The sequence below is a fragment of the Theropithecus gelada genome, chromosome 6, assembly GCF_003255815.1.
Source record: "Theropithecus gelada isolate Dixy chromosome 6, Tgel_1.0, whole genome shotgun sequence".
NCBI classification, from domain to species: domain Eukaryota; kingdom Metazoa; phylum Chordata; class Mammalia; order Primates; family Cercopithecidae; genus Theropithecus; species Theropithecus gelada.
The window spans coordinates 150,986,002-150,996,071 of record NC_037673.1 but is presented as its reverse complement, the minus strand read 5'-3'; the positions used below and the strand labels follow the sequence as shown (position 1 = coordinate 150,996,071).

The 10,070-nt window shown below is 49.8% G+C and overlaps 1 protein-coding gene across 2 annotated transcripts; it reads right to left on the bottom strand.

The window, feature by feature from the left end:
- Positions 1 to 1,978: 1,978 nt before the first annotated feature.
- On the bottom strand, positions 1,979 to 2,652 carry LOC112626344 (ubiquitin-conjugating enzyme E2 L3-like). Of its 2 annotated transcripts, XM_025388347.1 has the most exons (2): positions 2,615 to 2,643; positions 1,979 to 2,518 (listed from the first exon to the last, which is right to left on the bottom strand). In XM_025388347.1, exons 1-2 carry the CDS (start codon positions 2,641 to 2,643, stop codon positions 2,179 to 2,181), a joined length of 369 nt encoding a protein of 122 aa, XP_025244132.1. In that variant the 3' UTR covers positions 1,979 to 2,178. The 2 variants fall into 2 exon arrangements, with proteins under 2 accessions (XP_025244132.1, XP_025244131.1); XM_025388346.1 differs by having other exon boundaries at positions 1,979 to 2,652.
- Between the last annotated feature and the right edge of the window lie 7,418 nt (positions 2,653 to 10,070).

Sequence of the window (10,070 nt, the reverse complement as noted above, 5' to 3'; positions counted from 1 at the left end):
GGGTTCACGCCATTCTCCGGCCTCAGCCTCCCGAGTAGCTGGGACTACAGGCGCCCGCCACCTCGCCCGGCTAGTTTTTTGTATTTCTTAATAGAGACGGGGTTTCACCGTGTTAGCCAGGATGGTCTCGATCTCCTGACCTCGTGATCCGCCCGTCTCGGCCTCCCAAAGTGCTGGGATTACAGGCTTGAGCCACCGCGCCCGGCCAGTTTTTTTTGTTTTTTTAGTAGAGACGAGGTTTCACCGTGTTAGCCAGGATGGTCTCGATCTCCTGACCTTGTGATCCGCCTGCCTCGGCCTCCCAAAGTGCTGGGATTACAGGCGTGAGCCACTGTGCCTGGCCTGTGAAAGATAACTTTTTATACCTAACAGACTGGCAGAAATTAAAAATGACCATTATGGCTGGGCATGGTAGACCACACCTGTAATCCTACCACTTTAGGAGGCCAACGTAGGAGGACCATTTGAGCTCAGGAGTGAGACCAGCCTGGGCAACATAGTGAGACCCCACCTCTATTCTTAAAAAAAAAAAAAAAAAAAAGAAGAAGAAAAATGACAATTCCCAGTGTTTGTGAGTAAGTGGAAAAACAAATGCTCTATACATTGCTTGGAGGGAGGTGTAGGGAGTGGGTTAAACTTGCCTGGGCAGCAATTTAGCAATATGTATCCAAATTTAACGTGCTATGGCACCTAGAGGTTGTCACCTCTTCAACCTAGAGGTTGCCCTTTGAGAATTTATCCTTATGTAATGAAAGATGTTCATTACAATATTGTTTATAAGAAAATATTGGAAGCTGCTTAAACATCCATCAATAAAAGATTGGTTAGCCGGGCGCGGGGGCTCATGCCTGCAATCCCAGCACTTTGGAAAGCTGGGAGGGAGAAGGGAAAGAAGGAAGGAGGGAAGAGGAGGGAAGGAAGAAGGAGGGAGGGAGGGAGGAGAAAAAAGGAAGGAAGGAAGGAAGAAGGGAGGGAGGGCAGGAGAAAAAGAAAGAAAGACAAGTAATAAAGCAAGGTAAAGAAGAAAGGGAGGGAGGAAGAGTGGGAGGGTGGGAGGGAAAAGGAAAATAAAGGTATCTTAAACTTCTTCCTTTAAAATGTTTTAGCCGGGCGCGGTGGCTCAAGCCTGTAATCCCAGCACTTTGGGAGGCCGAGGCGGGCGGATCACGAGGTCAGGAGATCGAGACCATCCTGGCTAACATGGTGAAACCCCGTCTCTACTAAAAATACAAAAAACTAGCCGGGCGTGGTGGCGGGCGCCTGTAGTCCCAGCTACTCGGAGGCTGAGGCAGGAGAATGGCCTGAACCTGGGAGGCGGAGCTTGCAGTGAGCCGAGATCGCGCCACTGCNCAGGGTCCTTACAGTGATCTGAAGATGGGAAGGGATTTTCATATACAGTTTTATATGCTGACTTTTTTCACTTACATGATATTATTATTATTTTTTTTTTTTTTGAGACGGAGTCTCACTGTGTCTCCCAGGCTGGAGTGCAGTGGCCGGATCTCAGCTCACTGCAAGCTCCGCCCCCCGGGTTCACGCCATTCTCCCGCCTCAGCCTCCGGAGTAGCTGGGACTACAGGCGCCCGCCACCTCGCCCGGCTAATTTTTTGTATTTTTTTTAGTAGAGACGGGGTTTCACCATGTTAGCCAGGATGGTCTCGATCTCCTGACCTTGTGATCCACCCGCCTCGGCCTCCCAAAGTGCTGGGATTACAGGCTTGAGCCACCGCGCCCGGCCCTTTAAAATGTTTTAAAGCTCCCTCGATGTCCACTAGGAGGAGACAAAGAAACGCGGACCAGAAGAGTCAAAATGCGCTTTATTCTTTATTGCGGGTGGCTCATCAATGACGCCGTGGCCTTCCCAACGCCCATCACCTTCTGCTCTCCTCTTCCCACCACGCCAGCATTTTTAAAATTTTATTTATTTATTTATTTTATTTTTATTTATTTTTATTTTTATTTATTTCTTTATTTTTTTACATCTTAAATTTTTAATCCTTTCTTTACAGGTTACCTAGACCACTTTTGATTAAGAAAACTGTAGAAAGTTAGTAACTGCCACAAGCGAATGCCAGGCGGTGGCACGTGTCAATTTCCACAGAGTCCTGCTTTGCAGGGTGTCTGAATGCACTGCACGGGGCCTCTGCTCACACTTGCTGGAACCAATCGTGGCAGATTTTAGTCCACAGGTCGCTTTTCCCCATATTTCTTTGTAAACTCTTCAGCATTCTTACATAATTTTTTACGGTCCTTAGAGTATTCTTCAGCTAGGTCAGCCCCAAGCGGGTGCTCGGGCTGGGGGTCATTCACCAGTGCTATGAGGGACTGGATTACTTGGTCGGTTTTGGTTGCTGGCTTCCAGTTTTCAGCGCTAATTACTGGCAGACAGACCTGCCCCTTTTCGTCGATGTTCGGGTGATAGATCTTTGTTTTAAATGTGATCTTCGGTGGTTTGAATGGGTACTCTGCTGGAAAGTTGATTTCGATTCTGAAGGCCCCCTTATCATATGGAGGGTTGCCAGGAACAATAAGCCCTTGCCAAGTCAATAAATTAGCTTCATCAACCTGGATGTTACGGAAGTTTTTCATCCCACATTTGCAGATTTCTTCAAGCTCCTTCATCAGCCTCCTGCTGGCCGCCATCTTGGATTTGGTCAAAATTTTTTTTTTTTTGAGACGAAATCTCACTCTGTCGCCCAGGCTGGAGTGCAGTGGTGCCATCTGGGCTCACTGCAACCTCTACCTCCCGGGTTCAAGCGATTCTCCTGTCTCAGCCTCTCGAGTAGCCAGGAACACAGGCGTCCACCACCACGCCCAGCTATTTTTGTATTTTTTAAGTAGAAACAGGGTTTCACCATGTTGGCCAGGCTGGTCTCGAACTCCCAACCTCAGGTTATCCACCCTCCCAGGCCTCCCAAAGTTCTGGGATTATAGGCGTGAGCAACCGCGCCCGGCCCTCGCCAGCTTTTAACATGCACGTCTGTTTCGCAGGACTTGGGGCCGCGAGCCTTCAAGGGGCACTCTCCCGCAATGCCCACACTCCAGGCGCAGGGAAGGGCCGCGGGACCTTGGCAGCTGCGTGGTCCAAGGCGACTCGTGGCGGTGCTAGGACTCCTACAGGAGCCCAGCCTCCAGGAGCACGACCTCTGTCTCCAGGGCGTTAGGCTCCGGCCTACCGCCCCAACCTGGAGGGAGCTGTCAGCGCCCACCTCACTCCCACCTGCGCAGGTGGCGACAGCCCGAGGCAGCTATGAGGTCACTGCTGGTCTTGATGTACCAAACACACCGGCTGGGAGAAATCCCCTCACTCTCCCGGGTTCCCCAAAGTGGATCTGCCAGAACAGGGGAGATACTGACTTCCGCCCACCAAGTATGGCTGAGCAGTCACTCCATGGGTGAAGTCTATGAAGTCCGGTCAAGACAGCAAGTTTGTCAGTCAACACGCATTTAACCTCCACATGTCTCACCTGTGCAGCCCCGAGTGAGTTCTATGTGTGTCTGTTGGGCAAAGGGGAGTACAAAGCAAGCTCAGACTCCACCTCGGTCCTCTAGTGGCTTCTGGTCCTTGACAGTTATTTTGTTGTTGTTGTTTGTTTGTTTTGAGACAGGGTCTTGGTCTGTCATCCAGGTTGGAAATGCAGTGGCATGATCACAGGTCACTGCAGCTAATTTTTTTAAAAAAACTTGTTTTTTTTTTGGTAGAGATGGTGTCTCCCTATGTTCACCAGGCTGGTCTTGAACTCCTGGGCTCCTTTGATCCTCCCACCTCAGCCTCCCAAATTGCTGGGATGATGGGTGTGAGCCACTGTGCCTGTCCTCTCAATAGCTTTTTATATTATGACCATTTGTCCCCTCCACTCCGACCACCCTCCATGCTAGAACATCTGCTCTTCTCAGAAGTGAAGCTGGTATCTGTGTTTCACTGCCCACTGATCCCAGGCCTGGCTGGCCCTAATCCCAGCGTCCCTCAGGATGTGAACAGAGCAGCAGCAAGCCAAGAACAGACACGTGGTGAGGTTTCCTGGAAGAATGGGAAGAGCATTAGGCAGGGAGCTTGTAGGCTGTGTTCTGACTCCAGCTCGGCTGTTATTTGCGGTGTAACTTTGCTTTGGTCTTAATCCTCTCTGGACTTCTGTCTCCTCCTCCCTCAAGCTATGGCACTCCCAAGTCACCTTTCACCCAGATGATCACTTCTGGAAGCACCTTCAGTTCCTCCTCGGAATTGGTATTCCTCCTGGTGAGTGGGCCAAGCTTGACCAGGGCTGGCTTCTTGTCCCAGTGAACATTTGTCCAGGGAGAAGTAGTATCTAGGATCCAGGGCCAAGCCACTCCTCTGGGGAGGGTAGTCCACAGGCCAATAGGCTTTGCCCCTCTCAGCGCCTGCATAATTCTCACTCAGTTCTTCAGTTCTCAGCTTAAACTAACTTTTAAAAGTAGAGGCCAACTTTTTTTTTTTTTTTTTTTTTGAGAGTCTCGCTCTGTCACCCAGGCTGGAGTGCAGTGGCACAATCTCAGCTCACTGCACCCTCACTGCAATCTCGGCTCATGTAACCTCAAGTTCAAGCGATTCTCCTGCCTCAGCCTCCCGAGTAGCTGGGATTACAAGCACCCGCCACCACGCCTGGCCAATTTTTGTATTTTAGTAGAGTTGGGGTTTCACATGTTGGCCAGGCTGGTCTCGAACTCCTGACCTCAAGTGATCCGTCTGCCTCGGCCTCCCAAAGTGTTGGGATTATAGGTGTGAGCCACTGCACCCGGCCTTAGAGGCCAACATTTAAAAATCAGAACAGCCATATATAAATTCTGAGCTGCTTTTGTAGAATCAGAAGCTCCAACCCGCTTGGCCTGACTTCTTTGGCACGGGGCTGAGAGGCAATTGCCCTCTGCAGATGGGGACTCTGGCCCTGATTCACTGCAGGCCCCACCTAGACGCTCACCCACATGAGCTGCCTGGCCCTGTGATCACTGTGGCCCCTGGGCAGGGGAGACTTCTCAGGCCAGGTGCGGTGTCTCTATCCCCAGGGCCTGAACCTGGGACTGGAACATGGTAGTAACTCAGTAAACATTGGGTGAATCAATGAATGAATAAACACACGTATGTGACATTAAATCTAAATGTACATCCTTCATTCTGGCATTCAAAGCCCTCTTTGATTCTGTCCAAAACTGCCAATCACTATGATAGTAACAATAATGGTGAATACAGTGATAGTACACTACATATGACTCTATAGCCCTGCATAAAATTCCAGTTATTCCTGCTACAGCCCTTGGAATATGTATTATACCCACCATTTTATGAATAAAAGGGGAAGCAATTTGCCAAGGGTCATACCGCTCCTTAGGGGACAGAGCTCAAGCTGGATGTCAGACCCTAGTGACTTCCAGTCCCATCCTTTCCACTCATCTCTCTGGGAGAGATGCATCTTCCAGGGAGCCTCTACCAGACAGGGTACTATGGCAGAGGTGGGAGGACCCAGAGAAGATTCCAGGTCCACCCTCCAGGGGCCACTGCTTTTCTTCTGCATGGGAATCTTGCAAGTTGCTTGCCAAAATGCATCTTCCCAGCCATCGGGATCTCTGGCCGTGGAGCCAGGAACCTGCATTTTCACAAGCAGCCCAGGAGATTCTCTGACACTGGCAGGTTTGGGATCCTCTGGTTTTTAAGAAGGGCTGCCCTAAAGGGACCACACAGGGACTCCAGGAAACCCTCCATCCCACTGGGCGTTTGGGAGCCTTCAGGCAGAAGTGGGCATTGTCCACTTGTTTATTCACCCATTCTCAAGGCACTATGGTGGGCTCTCAACAGTGTGTATACCAGACCCTGCCCCTGCCTTCGACATACAGTCTCCTGGGGAAGACAGAAAGTAACCGACATGCAATCTAAGATGTGCTATGAAAGAAAAACATGGAGAGGAATGAGAGGGAATCAGAGGGGTCCAGGCTCTGCTTGGGGTATCAGGGAATCTGAGCTTAGAGGGAGGAAGAAGTACGAACTGGGGAGATCCCTTCCACAAGCTAAGGTATATGGACTAGGCATTCAGAGTAAAGGGAAGAAGATATAGGTATGGATATAGAAAATAGACATATAAAGAGATTTGCTATAAGGAATTGGCTCACGTGCTTTTGGAGGCCGACCAGTCTTCAGATCTGCTGCAAGCTGGAGACCCAGGGCAGCCCAGTCTGAGTCTGAAGGCCTGAGACCCACGAGAGCCAATGAATTGTGTAAGTTCCAGTCCCAGCCTGAGTCTGAAGGTAGGAGAAAACCAATGTCCCAGCAGAAAGAGAGAACATTTTTTCTTATTCAGCCTTTTGTTCTATTCGGGATTTCAGTGGATCAGAAGAGGTCCTCCCACATGGGGAGGCTAGTCTGCCTTACTCAATCCACCGATTCAAATGCTAATCTCATCCAGAAACACCCTCATGGATACACCCAGAAATCGTGGGGAGCCAAATATCTGGGCACCCTGTGGCCTAGTTGAGCTGACATAAATTAACCACCACAGCGCAGTTGGTCAAAGAGAGGAGATTGGTTGAGGCTTTATAATCTCTTGTCAGAGCAGGGAGGGGTTGACCATGCCTTGCCGCTGCTTCCTGGTGCAGAAAGGCCCACCACACCCCAGGCTGGGATCAGGAAGGTTCTTGGGCCTCTGGTTAGCACCATAAATCTGTCCCCCACCCAGGTGATGCTGACTAGGGCTCCCGGTAAGGGTGTTCACTCTGGCTTCCTTCCAGCCCCTGGATGGCTGTGTGTACCCCTGTCTTCCTGGAGAAGCCACTTGGACAACTCCAGCTTAGGGAGCTGGTCTTAGCCAGGCCACAGAGAAACCCCAGTCGCCTCCAAGTCCCTCCTGACATTTATGAGGTGCTGCTGAAGGGGGCCGCCTCAAACCCTGAAGGAATGTTAATTGGCTAAAGCTGTTGCCCATGCTCTTGCTTAGCCGGTTATTACCATTTTATTGTTATTTGTTTTCCCCCCAGAGGCGCCTGGGTGGGGCTGAGTGGGCCAGAGCTGCCTTTGGACTGGAACCAGAGATGGGAAGAGGCTGGGGACAGAGGCGGGGTGTGTGTTGGGGGCATGGACGACCCTCAACTTGTCCCCAACTCCCATACAGCTTCTTCCTCTTGTCAGGGCCTCAACTCAGGGAGAGGATGAAGAAAAAAGTCTGGAAAGGGAGTAAAATGCAGAGGCTGAAAACATGGCTTTGGTGTCCCAGACCCTCAAGGGTCCAAAAGCTGGCTCTGCCTTCCTCAGCTTTGGGTGCCAGGGAACTTCAGTCTCCATGTCTGTTGTAATATCAGCCTTTCTGGGCTGTCCTGATGGAAAATGTGCCTGCTCAGCACATAAGGATTACATTTCTTATAGGAGAGCCACCTCTGGGGCAAGTTTGAAAACATCTTACCGTAGGATTCACAGTTGGAAAGACCCTTCCACAGGGTCTGTGTTACTGTCAAGATGAAGAAACTAGCGCAGACAGGAAAGGAGACTTCGGCAGTGCCTCTCTGCAGCAGACGTGGGGCCGGGGCCAGGCTGCTTGCTGGTCTGGGCCCTGCTCCGTGCTGAGTCAGCTCCCGGCACCCGGGACAGTGGGGTCGTTGAGCACATGGTAATGATGGCTTCTTCTAGGAAGGTGACCTAAGGGTGAGGCATGGAGTGGGTCGGGGCTTGAATTTGCCCAAAAGATCCCTCGTTTCAAACCCTCAGCCCACTTGCAGAACAGAGAAATGTTCTCAAGCTATCACAGACTGCCTCCTTCTTCCTCTTTCTTTCTCTCCCCACCCAATCCCCTGCTTTTTTTTTTGAGACAGGTCTTGCTCTTTTGTCCAGACTGGAGTGCAGTGGCACTATCTCGGCTCACTGCAACCTCCACCTCCCGGGTTCAAGCGACTCTCGGGCCTCAGCCTCCCAAGTAGCTGGGATTGCAGGCATGCACCATCATGCCTGGCTAATTTTTGTGTTTTTAGTAGAGACGAAGTTTTGCTATATTGGCTAGATTGGTCTTGAACTCCTGGCCTCTCAAGTGATCCACCCGCCTCGGCATCCCAAAGTGCTGGGATTACAGGTGTAAGCCACTATGCCCAGCCTCTCTTCCTCTTTTTCTTTCCCTTCCTTCTTCCTCCCTCCCTTCTACCCTTCCTTCCTGAGCTTACTCAATAGTTAATTATTTCTTTTCTTTTTCTTTCTTTCTTTGTGTGTGTGTGTGTGTGTGTGTGTGTGTGTAAGACAGAGTCTCACTCTGTCACCGGGGCTGGAGTGCAGTGGTGCAATCTCGGCTCACTACAACCTCCTCCTCTCAGGTTCAAGCGATTCTCGTGCCTCAGCCTTCTGAGTAGCTGGGATTATAGGCAGGCGCCACCACACCTGGCTGATTTTTGTATTGTTAGAAGTGATGGGGTTTCACCATGTTGGCCAGGCTGGTCTCGAACTCCTGACCTTGAGTGATCCACCCACCTTGGCCTCCCAAAGTACTGGGATTACAGGCGTGAGTCACTGCGCTGGGCCAATAGTTAATTATTTCATCCATGTATTTACTCACTATGTGTTGGATACTGTGCCAAACCCTTTCCTCCATCAGTCCTGTGCCTGTGACAAATTGTGTTGAGCATGCAATCACACAAATCTGACTAATGTTGTTCCAACAAATTTGAGTTTCAAATCTCTCCCATCCTGAGAACCTACAGCTAGACAGTCTATGACGGGTATGGCTGCTCTATGATATCATCCAGAGCCTAGGCTCCTTCTGCTCTGCCATCTTTAGTACATGGCTTCTATTCTTGAGGTCACTTCATGGTCCAAGATAGCTGTTGGAGCTCCAGCCATTGCATCTGAGTTCTAGTATTATGTAAAGAAGGAGGAGAAAAGCAAAAAAAAAGCAGCATCAATCTGTCTCTCGCCCTCCTAGTCAGTTGTCTTTCAGGTACTTTCCTGAAAGTCCTAACTGATGACTTTTGCTTCGATCTTGTTGGTCTCCTCTATGCGCAAAGATGACTGGGAAATTCAGTTTTTCAACTGGGCACATTGACAATTCTGTTCTGTTGCTAAGGTAGAAGGAGAGAATAGATCTTGGGTGATGGAGATAAACAGTAGCATTTTGTTCCACCATCCCCACTGATTTTTGTCTCCCACAGCCTTGGGAATGGCTTGTCTTCTGTACTCTACCCAGGACTGTGTAGGTGTCCCCATAATCATAGCTGAGGACTCCTCTTCACTTCAGTGCTCTTTCCTGAGTGTCTTTATGTATCATTCCAGAGGGGGAAACCACAATTGTCAGACCCAGGCTAGAATGGTTAAAAGATTCTTGAAAACTGTGAAATACGAATCCCTTTTATTTGTTGTGCAACGGTATAAAAGTCATAACCCTTGCATGAAGAATGAAAAGCAAAGCAAAGAAAGACCATGCCCAACATCTCACAGAGATGCCTCCCCTGCTGTGCTTAGGTTGTGGCCCTGCACCCATGTTTTTTTTTTTTTTTTTGAGACAGAGTCTCACTCTGTCACCCAGGCCGTAGTGCAGTGGCGCGATCTCAGCTCACTGCAAGTTCCTCCTCCCGGGTTCACACCATTCTCCTGCCTCAGCCTCCAGAGTAGCTGGGACTACAGGCGCCCGCCACCACGCCCGGCTAATTTTTTGTATTTTTAGTAGAGATGGGGTTTCACCATGTTAGTCAGGATGGTCTGGATCTTCTGACCTCGTGATTCACCCGCCTCGGCCTCCCAAAGTGCTGGGATTACAGGCGTGAGCCACCGTGCCTGGTGCCCTGCACCCATTTTAACCTTGTTTCCCTACAGCCTGGCAGCTCACTGGCATTGGCTTGGCATTCTAGGCAAGGAGTGCCAGCAATTCTTTGCATTACATCTTGGCTCACCAAGGCTATTCCAAACACTAATCCCGTCAATTCTCAGGATACTTCTAGAGGTATAAGTAAGAGCAACTTCATGTTTCAGAGAAGAAACTGAAACCCAGAAATAATAGTAAGAATGATCATATTCATAACTGTAATTTACTGAGCACTTACTAAGTGTCAACACAGGGCCAAGACCTGTTCATGGTTCCATCCAATAAATATTT

What these genes read in the sequence shown, in the direction of transcription:
- LOC112626344 (XM_025388346.1), bottom strand. Translation starts at nt 2,643, where the DNA reads ATGGCGGCCAGCAGGAGGCTGATGAAGGAGCTTGAAGAAATCTGCAAA.